The sequence below is a fragment of the Artemia sp. Qi Xiang Cuo genome, chromosome 5 (assembly GCF_049724085.1).
Source record: "Artemia sp. Qi Xiang Cuo chromosome 5, ASM4972408v1, whole genome shotgun sequence".
NCBI lineage: Eukaryota > Metazoa > Arthropoda > Branchiopoda > Anostraca > Artemiidae > Artemia > Artemia sp. Qi Xiang Cuo.
The window spans coordinates 44,406,912-44,423,367 of record NC_142798.1 but is presented as its reverse complement, the minus strand read 5'-3'; the positions used below and the strand labels follow the sequence as shown (position 1 = coordinate 44,423,367).

At 35.0% G+C, this 16,456-nt stretch overlaps 1 protein-coding gene across 1 annotated transcript in view; it reads left to right on the top strand.

Moving 5' to 3' along the window:
* The window catches only part of Txl (Thioredoxin-like), a 36,662-nt gene extending 20,908 nt beyond the window's left edge, over positions 1-15,754 (top strand). The window contains exons 3-7 of the mRNA XM_089089642.1: positions 6,069-6,225; positions 7,005-7,109; positions 10,577-10,696; positions 13,761-13,921; positions 15,467-15,754. Coding sequence (XP_088945768.1) covers positions 6,069-6,225; positions 7,005-7,109; positions 10,577-10,696; positions 13,761-13,921; positions 15,467-15,677 — 754 coding nt within the window. The 3' untranslated portion in view covers positions 15,678-15,754. The remainder of the gene's footprint in view (positions 1-6,068; positions 6,226-7,004; positions 7,110-10,576; positions 10,697-13,760; positions 13,922-15,466) is intronic.
* Positions 15,755-16,456: the final 702 nt, after the last annotated feature.

Genomic DNA, 16,456 nt, shown 5'->3' with positions numbered 1-16,456 from the left:
TAGTAGTAATAGCAATTTATTATAAAAAAAAAGCAAAGACAAGATCAATTAGTAGCACTCCAAAAGCGTCCCTTGTGTGGTTGTGCTACAAACGAAAAGAAAAAAAAATAGAAGAAAGAAAACAACTGGTATATTCTATAATAAGCAGAGGGGTGAAACCGTGTACCGAAAAACAACTTACATAAATAATTCATACACAATAAAAGAACATATTATCATGATCCCGGAGCAAAAGTAAACAATAAACAATTATTATCAATTTTAATTCCATGGATCTCAATCTGATTTGAAGGTATACCTACTAAGCAACCCCACACGTAGCTCAGATTTAAATTGACTAATGGGGAATTCCTTGGTACTTGGGATAAGTTTATTCCATGGCTTAGCCCCTTTATAAATAACTGAAAAAGCAGTACTACTTGAAACTAGGCGAGGAGCCTCAGTATGTCCACTTGTCCGAGTTCCGTGACAATGAACGTTGCACCTTTCCCAAAATATTACTGTAAAACAGTCTGGAAGGCATGCATTACAATACGAGTTCATAAAAACCAGTATATAAAAATCACACAATCCAACTGCAAGCATTATATTAATTATACTGTAAATTGACCTGATCGAATCCCAGTTCCCCATTCCACAAAAAGATCTAATGACATTATTCTGCAGTACACGTATTGGGCGAAGTATTGAATGGAAAGTACCGAGCCATACAGACGAACAGTACAAAATATACGGATGTATCAGAGAAAAATACAACAAACGTAAAATATGAAGGAAAAAAATGTTTTAATTTACGGGTAATCCCTAAATTCCGCGATAATATTTTACTTAAAGGTTTGGCATGATAAATCGTCGTCAATAATAATCCCAAGGTACTTAACGGAACTTGACCGCTTAACAATTCCCTTCGGTGAAGCTATTTCAATGATCCAAGAATAATAATTTGGAGACCGTAAAAAGATAAAAAAAATTTGACTTACTTGAATTTAATTCAAGCCGGTTTACGTTCAACCATAGACATATCTTGGTCATTACTTCATTAATTGTCGAAGTAAGTAGTTGTTCAGTTAAAGCAACATACATCAATGTCGCATCATCAGCAAATAAGGGTGTAGTGATCCTGAACCCAGAAGGTGCAGGATCGACTAAATCCCTAATTTTAGAAGTAGTTGCAAGATAATTTGGCAGATCATTAATAAAAGTAAAAAAAAAAGAGTAGGTCCTAATATAGAGCCCTGGGGGACACCACAATAACAAGACTTTTACTTGAAGAAAATCCATTAAGGTGAACGTATTGCTGTCTATTTTGGAGGTAATCACCAAGCAAAGCCAACGTAGCCCCTCTTAGTCCATAAAATTCACATTTTTGCAATAATATTTGGTGGTCAACGGTGTCAGATGCCTTAATCAAATCCAGAAACAAACCAGTTAGCCTACTCTAAGATTATTATCAAGAGTCCCATTAATTACCGAAGTTATATATGATAATGTCAACTCTGTAGTCCTATCCTTCCTGAAACCAAATTGAATTGGATTTAACAGTTTATGCAGTTCCAAATGATCATATATTCTAGTGTTAATACACTTTTCTAGTACACGAGAAATAACAGGTAAGACCGAAATAGGCCGATAATTTCCAAGATCTTTCTTACCGCCTTTAAAAATAGGAGTTATCCTAGCAACTTTCAAGCAATCAGGAAACGTTCCCTGTTTCAAACACACGTTAATAAGGGAAGTGAAAGCATCTGCAATATAAGGAAACGCTGTTTTTAACGCAAGAAGATTAAGTGAATCACTACCAGCCGACGCACTTTTCATCCCAAAAATAAATTTTCTCTACTTCATCATGAGAGAAGGAGTTCATATACATTGACATATTAATTGGGGTCCTCCAATTGTTAAGGTGGAAGACTTTAAGGCCTCTTGCATCACTATACTCAAACTGAATTCCATTTTTAAACAAATATTTTGAACTAATAGATTTATAATGCCCTGCTATCCCAATGTCATAACCCCGATGTAGCTGCTCCGTAAATATACCTCGAAAATCTTCATTAGAAGCTTCCAGAATATCAAGACGGCTAATGGTCCAGGAATCACGCTTATAACTATCCATCGTCATTAAATTCGAAAAGACCCTCTGTATATGATTTCAATAATAAAATTAACAAACAAACACCAAAAAGAAAACAAAAATAATCCACATCAAAACACTAATAAGAAAAAGAAAAAGCCATGAAAATATTGCCTGTAACCCGTTCTTCTATCAAGCTCCTAATGCAACGGCTCTCAACTTAATTCTCTGAAATCTCACGATTTTTTTTTATTTTCCCATAATTTTCTGATTTTTCGCACAGAATAATGGGTTTGGAGGATCCCCCCCCCCCCTTAACAACGTCCAACATCGTGAGATCACTTAAAATCTAACATAACAAAACTTCAGTAAGACTTAATCAACAAAATACACAAATTACGGTATCGACAGACCCTTCGCATTGTACCAAGGCGCTTTAGCTACAGTGTTGTCTTTTTTGACGCAAATAACAGGGAGTAAGGTAGGGGGTGCCCAGCATTCCACTCCTTTTTCCGCTAGACATTTATGGATACCCAGGAGTTCCTTGCACACAAGGCGTACCATCATCGCCAATAAAAACATTCTTATACACACTGAACTGTTTCCCTTCAAGTTTTTTCGCATTACTCATAATAGAAAATCGAACTTGTGTATTGTCCACGTTAATTTTTACAAACTTTTTCGAGCACTGAACTACAATTTTCCGCTATCAAATGACAATAAATGCATCAGCACATCCCAAATCAGAGACTCTGCATCCTGTATAGGTACTTTATTCAGGTCCCAAAATAATAAGTTGCAATTTTTATTGCAATTTTCTTCAACAAACGATTGACTGACTACTGAATTCATTTCCTCGCTACTTTTATTAATTATCTGCGATTGGCCAGCCACAATATTCTTCAAAACCAGAAGTTCTGATTTCACTGTTGCTAGTTCATTCTCAAGCACATTATTTTTATTTTCTATCGATGTTACACGATTGGTTTTTATCTCCAAGACATTATGCTTGAGTGCCTCAATATTCGTACATATGGACTGGATGGACCATTTCCAGGATTTTATAATATTCTCTGTATTTGACCTCTGACAATCAGCGAGAACGTTGCCATCAGAATTACTTTTAGCGTTAATCACGGGGTCCGATGATTCAGCTTCAATTCGATTACGTTTACCCCTGCCTTTCATTTCCCATTATAATGGAATAAAAAGAAGACTATTCGCCGACCTTTATATGAGGTTATTTTTTACCCACACTATTTCACAGTGTGTAATATACATGTGCCATTAAAAGGGCACGGCTAACACCCAAATCAGGAACTTTCTTAAAATAGAAATCGCTGGCCAAAAATTACAGGGTGGAGGAAATTCCTTCTTCTCTAATCATCAATTAAAGTTATTCCATGCTCTCACGAGTATTCACAGAGAATCACAAACATTACATTGCATCTGCTGCGTCAGGTTGAATGTAGTCAAACAAGCTCACTTATTGACTGCTGAATGCAGGGCTGAATGGGAACTGAGGAGAAAAGTTCACCGGAGGCTGTTAAAGTTCACTGGAGGCTATATTTGAGAATGGTAGACATTAGTTAATGTTGTTGGGTCTTCGTCATGGGAGTAACTAGTGGGAATGGATGGGCTTAGTCTGCCATTCATGGGAGGTTCGAACTCCCATAGTGGGTTTTGGAGAGGATCAAGACAATGATTTCTGGCTTTGACTAACCTGGGGTATGTGCTGGAGGAGCATGCTGTGCTTGCACTTCTAGTTCAAAATTACTTTTGAAAAGGGCTCCGAATTTTCAGGCACACAAAGGTGAGTTTCGGTGTAAAATATTGGAGATGGAAATTGCATAAATTCGTTGTCCGGGACATAAGAAAGTGTTTTTCAATTAGAGGGAAAAATACAGACCTAAAATATCACATGGTTTCTGGAAAATGTTTCTAAATACTCAGGTAATAGCAATACTTTATGAAGGGCATTTCGGCACACAGCGTAAAATTGAGTATGTCTCTTAGATAGTCCAAATTGTATGATAATTTTAACAAATATTTTTGAATTTCAGTAAACAACACATAATTTCGTATTAAGCTCAATGTAGTATTCATTTTTGCGGCGCAAAGATGAATGCAGTGGCAACTACCTCCAGTCAATGATGATTGCTGATCAGTTATGCCTAAAAATCATTACGCCCCATCATTGCATTTGTATTGTTGGAACAGAAACCAGTCCGTTTTTTTGTGGGAGCGGTTTTATTTTCAACGTTCTTTTGAGCTTCAAAAATGCATGAATAGCTGTTCCATTAGAACATTCTACTAGGTCAAAGACATCAACTTCTACCAAACGTCTACTCTACAAAAGACCCTTTAAAAAAAGAGGTTTTCCGTCAAATAAGTTTACAAAATAGTAAAATGAACAGAAACTATAAAAAAGCATTGGAATACTTTCTGTAGAACCAAGGTCAAGATTATTAACTTCTTGATATGTAATAATATGGTTTAATATGATCACTCCACGCCCGAAGGTCGCTCCACTTTGTTTAATTGTACCTAGCCCAAAAAAAAAACGAAAAGCAAAGAATACGCCCAAAAATTATTTGAAGCCAAAAGAAATTTGATTTGGTATCGAAGTGCTGCTTTTCATAAAAAGAAATTGTTCTTCCGTGTAGCAAACATTATTGAACTAAGATAACCCGTATTCCAATCATGTTTAATGTTTTGGCTAACAAGAAACACTGAGAATATTGTACCGTTTTATGCAAAGACCCATCTAAGTGCTGGTTTACTTGTGGTTTTTCAATAAAATTCCAAAATGAGAAACTAGACGGTAGATAAATGCAGATATGCAATTTTGTCAAATGCTTCCGATGAAATTGACCTGTCGTTTGTCAAAACTATGCCAATAGCTGCAATTTCCATGACCACTCAAATTTTCTTCTTTGGGTGATTTTACGATTATATTCGAGAGTTTTAAGGAAATCCTCGAGAATTTGGGGATAGTGGAAGCTCATCGAAGTGCTAATCTTTCTCTGAACCTCAGATAGGTCATTGGTATTTGAGACTCTCTCAATGACTTGGACATTTTTCTTGGTCATATCTTTAAGGGGGAGTTATCCTGGCCACCGTCTAAGGTCAAAATCAGACGACAGCGAGCTTCAGCATCTTTTGCTGCAGGTTCGCAGCTCAAGTCCTATCTCTTGATTGAGTGTCTTGGTCCATTAACTGTACAGATTACTACCCTATTCTTAGTCTCATTCAACTCAAGCATGTAAACATCACCCAACTTTTGGTATAGAAGGAGTTTTCAGTGGAAGATAATATGTCAAAAGTTTCCTTTTCCCCATCATGACTTATACAGACAGGTTATGTAATACACCTATTTTAAACGGTCTATGTACTAATCCTTTCTTATAGCTAATCTCAATCGAAACACTATCAAACCCACTAACATCTATCCACATGATAAGGCAGTGAAGTAGCTCTATATAAACGATTGATATCAGCATGGGTAATAATGCAAGCCCAAATGTGGGTCTGGTCACTACAAGATGAATATCTAACTCCATCTGTTCCCCAGTTAGTTTTTGTACATGACTGCAAAAAGACACGCTCTGTACTTTTCAGAGATTCCATTAAAGCTGTCAATCTATATGGTTTGCCTCTTCTACATATATCTTACGGCTGGTGCTGGAAAAGACGTTTATTTGGTGATGAGTTTTGAAGATTCCTCCTAGGCTCAGTCAAGCTCAGTCTTGAATTACTCCAACTATGCCCTTTCATCTTAGGTGCAGAACACATATAAAATCATGTGTAGATTGAAGCAAGTTTGTGTTTGATATTAATATTTCAGTTCCTTAATATACAAGTGATTACACTCCGTTACATCAAAGTAATCAAACTTAAACAACTAGAACTACAAGTATTCTTATCTAGCTAAAAAGGTGTTAAGAACATACCTTTAGCCTACATAGAGTAATAGGGCAGTTTTTCTCTACAGGTGTGGACCATGTCAGAGAATAGCCCCTTTTGTTGACGAACTTTCGAGGAAATATACAAGAGCTGTGTTTCTTAAAGTAGATGTTGATGCTGGTCCAGATCTTGCTCAAGCACATAATGTGTCAGCCATGCCTACATTTATATTTTTCAAAAACAAGGTAAGTTCTTTTTCTATTGATGTGTCTTCATTCCACCACTCGTTCACTGCTACAGAATATTTCTCGCTTAAAACGTGAAAATGCCATGTAGTTTTCAACTTCACCATACGGGTGGTAGATTTTAGAACCTCAGTAGTTACACTTTTGATAAAATTATCACCGTTTAAGTACACCTCTAGTTCACAAATGCTGTCTATGCTGGGATTTTATTCTCTCGCTTACTCCTAATGCATTGGTGTAAAAATGATGGGACTCCCTTTTCAAACCCATAATGTAAAAACACCTTGCCAAAACTTGTGTCTTCTCCAGAGCGGCTGCCGTTCTCAAATAAATGGGTAGCAGTGAAGCAAATGCGACAATGTTGGCAGCAAGTTCAACTCTTGTTGTACCAAATCCCAATTTCTTGCTATAAAGGCAACCTTAAAATATTTAAATATCCTATGTGTCCAACCACAGCCTCCTTGTTATGTGAGTTGTGTCCGATGCGCAGGCAGTAGGCGTGATGTGCTCGTTAGGAACTTACCGAATGGTACATAAAACAATTAGCTCAATCTTTAATTTTCTTTAACAAAAGGTGTAAGAAAAAGTGGCATAATACGGCAAAGAAAATGATTTTGCACTTTATTGTTTTAAAGGCGATTTGGACATGTTCTATGTTGATTTTAAAATCGGCCTGGATAATTGAGGACCGAACTTCTATTTCTCAAATGGAATTTATATTGATGAGCTGTATCATATATTAGAGGAAAATTTTGATGGATTATTATTTTTTCTTTTAGGTCGTCATTGATAGATTGCAAGGTGCGAGCCCTCAGTCGCTTGAAGAGAAGGTCAGAAAATTCTATGGCTCAGAGGACGAAGAAGCAGATGTAGTAAATGGGCATGTAATGTATTTCATCGACCTTGATTTGTTGGCCTGTTATATTAACTAGCTTCTATTAGGTTGCGAAATTTACCGGCCTTATCCGGTCTAATTGTTTATTCACCTATCACGTTTCAGAGAAATTTATTGTGCCTTATTTTTTTCCGTATTTTCATTATTTTGAAAGTTTCTTTCTTAGATAATAATGAAATCTTGTATGAAGCCTGGAATAACGTCGACGCATTAATTTAGAAGACAGTGATTTGAGTATGATGAGAAGAGGTAAAAAGTATTTTAACCTACACACACATATATATTTATAAAACACGTTTGAAATGTTTTCACTTTTTTTACTATCTTTAATAAAAAATTATCAAAACCTTAAGGAATAAATATCAGTATATGTCAATTAAACTGACTATCCACTGTCATGTCATTTGTTTTTTTTTGGTTTTTGTTTTTGTTTTTTTCATTAAAGCGCAAATAGTGTTCCAGTCTTGAGAAGGCATGGGAGTTATCAGCCCTACTCGTGTTAATTTTTGTTCGTTTTGAGTTTCATTTATTTATTGATGGTGATTTGTGGTAGTTTTACGCTTGGAAGATTGACTTTATTTTTACTCATTCTTGGCTTAATGGAGCTCTTTACTACTCTTAGAAAAACTTGTTTTGTGGAAAAAGTTTTTTAATCGATTTAATAAAAAAACGAGTTGTTTTCACTGAAAGTAAGGGTCAACATTAAAGCTTAGAACAAATAGAAATTATTCCTTATATGAGGGGGCTGCCCCTCCCTCAGCCATAGCTCTTTGCGCTCAAGTTTGACTTTTTGGTCCAATCCTTCAAGAACGACTCTACAAGAGCCGTCTAATTGGAATAAAGAGCTTTTTTAAAGTACTAACCACTTTAGCCTACGAGTGAGGATGGAGGAAGGGATTGTCCCCTTCTTATGCGGAATAATATATGTTCGTTTCAATGTTGCTCCTTAATTTCAATTGAAAACACCTTTTATTTTTTATTTAATACCAAATCCAGAAACATTAAAAAGAAATAACTTTTAATATTTTTCAGGATTTTTATCGTTACGTTTGGGTTGACTTTTAAAAGCTGAGGTACAATGAGAAACGTGAGATATATTTATTTGACAGAGAAACAAACAATATTGTATTAAAGTCGATTAGTTTTGAAAGTGGGAAATTTATAGACTTTTCTGTATCGTAAGGGGAAAATCAGAGTTTTTTTCTTTTACAGAAAGGGATAATTGACATTCACGAAAGGCCAGGCCCCTCTACTCCACCTATGACTAAGAGAAGAATTGTCTACACCATACTTAATTGAAAAGCAATTTTGAATTTTACTATTTTAATATAAATCTGTCAAGCCAAAAAAAAAAAAAATAGTCGCAATAATTACTCAAATAACCATTTTAGAAACAGCAAATTACTGATTTTTTCAATGTTCATGAATCAAAAGTTTAACATAGACAATACAAATTTTCAAAATAGCAATTTTTCAGTTTTATTTAAGAAAGTAATTTCAATACAAAACCTCTGGGGGGAGGGGCTTCATCCTCCTAGCCTCCCTGGGTGCTGCCCTGTATACAAATATATATCTACTCTCCTTAAACGAGCAGTAATTGTTTATTTATGTATATATTTCTTTTTCTTGAAACCGGCTCCATATTTTGGGAAAGAAAATTGACAACCTGGAATTTTCTGGCCTGAAAAAACGATTTAGATAGGGCACGAGTGTGAGAAAATTCATTCAGAGCCTTAATTTAAAAAAAAAAAAATTAACATAAGGAACGTCATATTTATGAGCATATTTCAAGTGGATAAATTGCATCATATCCGCCCCAGGAATGGCTGTATCGTTTTTGACGCATGCAAAATTGCACAAAATGACAAATTATATTTAATTGCAAACGAAAATAATACTTAAAACTAAAGAATGACACGATAATTATGCTATTGCAGAGTTCAGATATTTCATAAAATTACAATTGAATTGCACAAAGGAGAAATTGAATTCACGACAGAATTTCTTCATCCAGCTGAAATTGCTGATTTGCCACCCTATTGCTTGAAACTAAAGAATAAAACGAGGATTATGTCAATTTTAAATATTTCACACGGCATAGACATTGAAACACATGATTTGGAATGAATCAGAACACCTGAAGTATGGAAAGTAGCATGGAAAAAAGTCTGAGGTAATGATGCGTGAAAATGAAGCGCAATCGAGATCTGCGGCTAGAAGACATGTGGCAACCAGTATCACGACGAATGCAAAGAATAAAAAGGGATAAAGACCCTCCTGAGCCATTGCTGGAGCATAGGGCGTCGAGTCGACATTTCAGTTGCTGGGTCTTTTTTACAGGGACAAGTAGCAAGCTTGTCACCGAACTTTGCTGCGACGGGGATCGAAACCAGGGGCCCGTATTGCCAAGCAGAGCATCAATTCACTCTGCTACAACAATACAACGAATACATCGAGTTCTAAATGAAATCTGCGGTTAGAAGAGGAATAACACTGGGAATCACGACGAGTTCCAGAAGAAAATAAATCTCATAAAATGGATGATTCTTTGATGCATTAACAGGAAGGAGGAATCGGATTCGCGCCTGACTTTCTTAACTCAATTGTGATTTTTAATTTGACAGCTCATGACTTAAAACAAAGAATAGCGATTATATAGACATTCTTTAAGCGAGCAACTGTGAAATGATTTAAAAAAGCTTTTGTTAGAATTATATGCCTTTTTAGTATTTTTTTCAGGGTGGTTGCATCGAACTTAATCTGAAGCCACGATATCAAGAAGAAGTTCACGTTATCTGTAGGTTAGAAGACGTCGAGAATCAATATATACAATTTTGCCGAGTGCTGTCGCCGAGCCTCGAAATGGGCTACTTATTTAATTGTTTTTTGTTTTGTTTTTTTTGTTTTTTTTTTTTATTCCTATAACTGACTTATTAACATTCCTGGTCACAAAAATGATCTAAATAGGTCACAACTCTAAGGAAGAATTTGTATTTATCCCAGGATGTTTGTATCAAGTCTATGGTGACGCCATGACATCAAGAAGAGGCTCACATTGTCTGTGGTTAGAAGACAAGCGACAATGAGAATCAATATATACAGACCTGTCGGGGCCCGGCGGAGAAGTCTTATTTATTTATTTGTGTATGTATCTGTTCTTTCCGGCTGTACCAGATAAGTTCAATTTTGTTTATGAATAACATGCCGCCAAATGCTAAAAAACATTGATTTGAAATATGGTAATAAAGTTCCATTTTGTATCTTCCTTTAACTCATGATTAGATTAATTTTATTTTCAGGTGAAGCTAAAGATTGCGGGATTTTTCCTTCTGACCGAAACCCTTAAACCCGAAATCTTCATCCTGACCCAGGCCTTGAAACAATATGTCTATGTGTTTTTATCGTAGCAAAATTTGTTAGTATTTGTTTTTTCAATCATTTTTTGTTTATATTTAGGTAGACCTTGCATCGTTTATATCCAAAAATGACTGCGAATGTCTCAACGAATCGGACCAACATTCCTTATTAAATCTACTAGAGAAAAAAGGGCATCTGGAATCTGACTGTGATGAACAGGTATTTACTCATTTTGTGTTCATAATCTTGCAAATTTCACATATAAAAGTTTAATAATGGGTACAGGAAACAAAAAAAATATATCGAGAGCTGATTCAGATTACTTGAAGGAGAAAACATCTTTGGAAGAGTAATTTAAAACAGCTTTGATTACTGCTTCACATGCTTCTGGCTTTCCACCAATGCTATATTGATCCGTTCAAGTGAACTTTCAGCTGATGCCCGAAGAAACACGTTTATACGCCATATTTCTTTTTGTACACTGTCTCTGAGGATACCCAGGAATAGAACGATGAAAGCTTAGATTTTGGCACCTGCATTATGGCTTAGGGGCCATATATGGATATGTTGAATGTCATGTGTGAAAGCCTCCAAGCTTCTCAAATAAGTATGTACTGTTGTGTTTTCAGTCATTGAGCATTGTTCAGTAAGATACTACTTCGATTGTTTAATAAAAACAATATCTTGAATGGAGGTATGCACTTAATTGTAGGAAAAGGGGCTTGATGGGCGTATCAGTTAGTATGAAAATACTGAACTTGTCAATATGATACAAGAGTTGTTTCTGCATAGGCAGAGCCTATTTTTCTTTGCCCTGAGAATTTTGTACAGTTTAAGGAAGCGATTGCTATTTCTAGTGATGAAAGTTTTACACAATGGGTTAAGGAAGTCATAGAAATTAAAAAAAAGAAAAGATTCCACAGATTTGGCCGTATAAAACTGGTGTAAATATTGCCAATTTATGACATTATTTTTAAAATTTATGCTATTGTCAAAAATTGTAATTCGGTCGTGAAAAATCACTAATCAGATATAAAACCCAAACGAAAAGCTGCATAAGATGCCAATTAAAGGGTTATTTCTCTATTGAATAATCAAGCTCTTTTTTAGTTTTTTTTTACATTTATAATCGTCAGTTCCTTTTGTACTGTTGAGAGGTGTAATTCATTGACTGTAGGCTATATTCTACTTCCGTGGTTATTCCATATATTGGTCTGAATTTTTTCTCCTGATTTTAGATTCTTTCCTTATTTACAGTTAAAAAAATTTTCCTTTTTGAGGCCGAGGACGCCTTGTTGTATACAGGTGGAATTTTCGCTTGATTGGTTTTCTTCTTTTTTTTCTTACTGGCCATAAACCCGTATTTTCCAAGGTTCACAATTCGGTTTTGTAGGTAAGGTGTCCTTGTGAAGTTAAAACAGCAGCTTGAACATGAAGATCTTGCATTCCTTGAGGGAAGTACAACTATTATTCTTAACTGGGCTTTGGGAAGAAGGAGGCAAATTGTTATTTTGAGAGTGTGAAATTTAAGGAGCCAGAAATCGGTACAAGTTGCCTATTAAATCTTCGGTTACAAAACCCTGCTAGCTTCAACTGAAAAATAAACAAGAACTGTATAACAAGGGTCTAACTCAACATCTCATATAGAAATTAAAGAAAAAATTAGCCTAAAGTTAATTAGTCTCTTGAACAAGCCAAACGAATTTATTACTAAAAAAACAGAGAGTCGTCTTGCTAAAACTTGGTAACTGACTTAGTTGGTAACAAACCCTACCAGCTAACCCATAAAACCGTGTAAGTAGTCTTGTTTGCCAGATAGTGTTGGGGCTAACTATTTGTGGACCCACCTTTCAGAAATAGGGGTAAGAATAGCTGTCATGTGCTGAAATAGTGACAGTACATGCCAAAATTTACTTCAAACGTCCTTAATCAGTGAAATCACGTGAACTAAAGAATGCTTTGCAAAGTATCAAATAGTTTGCAGCTGGAATGGATTTTGCAACCTCAGAAATAGTGCAAAGCCTATACTCTAATGTATATAGTCATCTCATGTGCCTTTTTACGCATTTCTTTTAATCTAGAGTGTTCTTAATTGATTGGAAAGTGTACTGACTTTTCCTCTGTAAAGGAAGTGTTAAAAATGATGAGAATGATTACTGCCCATTATCTTTACTTCCAGTGATACTAGTACTTTTGAAAGTTCATCTATAGAGAATTTATAGATTATTTAAAGAAGGTTGTTATTACTCCCCAGTCGATTTGACTTTGGAAAGGTGTGTCTATTGTGCATGCTTTATTATTTTTCGCAACGTTGTCAAGGATTGTCTCCATTCAGTTTTAAGGGTGGCTACCATTTCGCTTTATATCATGAAGGCTCTTGATTCTGTAATCCATTAGATTTGGAGACTATGATGGCCATGAGTTTTATTGGCTAAATTGAGAACGCCCAAATTTATTTTTAAACTTCGAAATTGACCACTTCATTCCTTGAAAAAAAAAGAAACGCAACGAGTATGACTGGGCAAGGTCTTGTCAGAAGAGATAATTGTGTAAAGGAATATGCCGTAGGGATTTATTTAGTCTTCGCTATTGCTTCTGGTCAATATAAATGACCTGAGTGGATGGTTAAGACAGCTGTCAATGACAAAAGACAATAACAATCAACAGTGGTCACTGTTTCCAAGTTTTTCTAACGAAACTTAGTTTAGAGTGGTCGCTAAGCCAGGAGAATGATTTGAAGGATGGAATCATACAAGAGGTGGTGAATTATCCAAAAGATGAGTGCACGTGAACAAACTGCTTACTATTCAGAAGAAAAATAAATTTATTTTATATGACAGAAATGCAAACTATTACTCCTGGATTGAAGATACTGAGTTGCAGATGAGAGACATAAAGAGATGTAGTATTTCAGAGTCAATCTTCTATCCTACTTCTTAAACTTGAGCACCGTGGATTAGTTAGCCTAATCTATTTTCATGTATCTCGTTTTGCATTAAAAAAAATTTACAGATTTTTGCTCCAAAGATCCGCTTTTTTTGGGGGGGTCCGCTTTTTTCTTTTTTGATTAGTGCAGCGAATTGTTTTGGACATGGCTGGTTCTATCATGGTTATATCATTTTCTTACATTTGGCATTTCCCGTTTTTTTTCTGTTGTGTGTGTTAATTGTTTTTGAACCTTGGAACTATTGAATGTTACAAATAAGCAAACCTTTGTGACTTAGTAAGTTCTATTGCTTAAAGGATTCTTTTAGTTCGAATAACTCATAACTATATTTTTTAGCTAATCATTGTCGTGTCCTTCAATCAACCTATCAAGCTTCATTCGATTAAGATTAAAGCTCCCTTGGATAGTGGACCCAAAGACATAAAGCTGTATATTAATCAACCGAAAACACTAGACTTTGATTCTGCTGAATCAAGTCAGGCAACTCAAGTGATAAGGTAAGAACATTGTTGAATTCCTAATTCTATTTAAAAAGAGGATCGGTATTGTCATCAGTCACTGTACCTAAGTAAAATGTTTTAGTTCGTCTTCCCAATTTCTCAAATGAATTATGATAGAGATGAAAGGGTTACATACATACCACACAAACCGTTTTTACTACCACACATCCTGAATATTTACTGCCTCGCTGGTGGCAAGTTTACCATTTAAGGTAATTTGTACTTCTAGATTGCTAGTATTCATTCTATTTTTTAATCAATTGCACTTGCCTATTTGCCCCCTCCCCCCTCAGTCGATTATTCTGTAACCTACAACTCCTAAATGTGTGCTGTTATTTTTAACAAACTGAAAAATCAAACCATCATCTTTTTTTTTATCTCCCCAATGTATAATATTCTCTATGTGTACTATTTCTAAACAGGTGGAAACCCTATTTCTAATCCATTCTCGGGTCTTACTATTTTGTGAGGAAGATTAAGTGTATTTTTTATGATTTTCGGCTCCTCTACATGTCTTGTAAGGAACTTTCTTTGAATGTGATGTTTACCTATATGTAAACAATTTTAATGTAATTGCTTAGCTTGGAGACTAGCAACCTTTCAAGTACTATCACTTTCTTGCAGTTTTTGTGTAGTCTAAGACGTTTGTTTCCTGTTACGTTTTTCTACTTACTTTGGTGTATTAAAAGTCTCTACTCGTTCCCATTTCTCTATCTCTGTGTCTATATAATATTTTCTTCCTATTGATTCTGCTTTCATATCTAGCTTTCTAGCCTTTTACTTCCCAAAGATTTCAGGAACAGGAAATCCCAGTTGTAAAGTTAAATGTCATTTCTTCTTTCCACATAATCTTCTGAAACCGTAATCCATTATATTTTCGTGTAGATTACTAGGGGATTTAATTTAAGCCCAAATCTATTCTAAATACTCTATTCAATTCTCTACTCTATTCTATTCTACTCTATTCAAGGTTCAATCCAAAATGGCACTGTCAAGTTTTTTTTTTTTTTTTTTTTTTTTAGAGGTCCTGCTTCGAATTTTAATTTTTTTTCTTGTTTCAATGGAACGCGTAATCTTGCAAATGTTCCGTACTTTTGAACTTCGGTATGCCACACGTGGAATGATATCTACCCCACGTTCAATAGGAGCTTATTGCAATTAACTTCAATGAGTTTGTCAATGGAAAAAGCCTCCAATTGCTTAAAAATTATAGTGCGGACATCACTTCCGATCAATATTTAACACTGGAGATTTTTTCCAGTGTTAAATATGCAAAAATTAATTGTAATAAAGCTCTGGCTGTTTTAGAAACGAGATTCATTAGCTTACTCCCTACATAAAACCCGAAACGCATGGTGGGTTTAATCATGATCTCTTGTGGTATGCTTCCTCCTTGTTTTTTTAAAGTTATAAATATCCTTTTGTTATAAAGCTTTTGTTTTGCTGTATTAAATCCACTTCTAGTTTGATGGTAATCCCACAATTTTTTTGTTCAGAAGCTTCTTTATCCTATCGACTCTATTCTTGTATTTTTGTTGACAGTTTGACACCGAAAGATTTGGAAGGAAATCCAGTAAATCTTCGGTTTGTGAAGTTTCAAAATTTGCAAAATCTCACAATGTTTGTCAAGAACAACCAAGAAGATACTGACATCACAAAGATTGAACAGCTCAGTCTCATTGGGTCTCCGATAAACACTACTAATATGACAGACTTCAAACGAGTGGCTGGAAAGAAAGGAGAGGCACATTGAATTTTCTTCTGTTTTATTTTTTATAATATTTAAATCAAAAATAAATTGAATTTGGCAATCCATTAACATCAAAATTATTTTTGTCTCTGTCTCACTAAAGTTACAATCAGATGCGATAGTTCAAAAGGTTTTATCCAAACACTGTTCTTCAAACTAATACTTTTATCGCACATACTAAACGTGATCAGGATAGATCGACTGGTTTAGTCAATTTTCAAATGTCTTGTTTTGATCTCAAAATGTTTCCGTTTTTCTTCTCTTTTTTTCCACTTTTCTTGCTTGCAGAGAACAGCCAAAATTCTTTTCCAAACCTTGATAAAACATTTTTTATTTAAGTAGCTTGTGTTTTTTGTTGTTGTTTTTTTTTTCTTAATGGACGCAGTGAACGGTTTTCGCAAATTTGTTTTTCCCTAAAGTGTTACTAAAAATAATCTTTTCATCTGGGCGTTTTTAAGGTAAAGTGATAAAAACTTGACGGAAAATATTGTAATCACAATAATGATGAACAAAAGAGACATAAAACTCGTTGGTGTCCTTCACCAAGAACAATTGATAGTCAACTGAGGTAGTAAGTAGAAATAAATTGATTACGAGTCTCCATGAGAGTATTTAAGTTGAGCACACTTCCTAGCTAATGCACCAATATGATTTTTAAAGCTTATAAGGAATGTATTGAGCTTCTGTAAATTCTTTGTATAAACGATATATACAATTTTTGCAATATTAGAACCTCATTTTTAGTACTGAAAAGAACTGTAAAAGTTGGCAAGTCGATATAA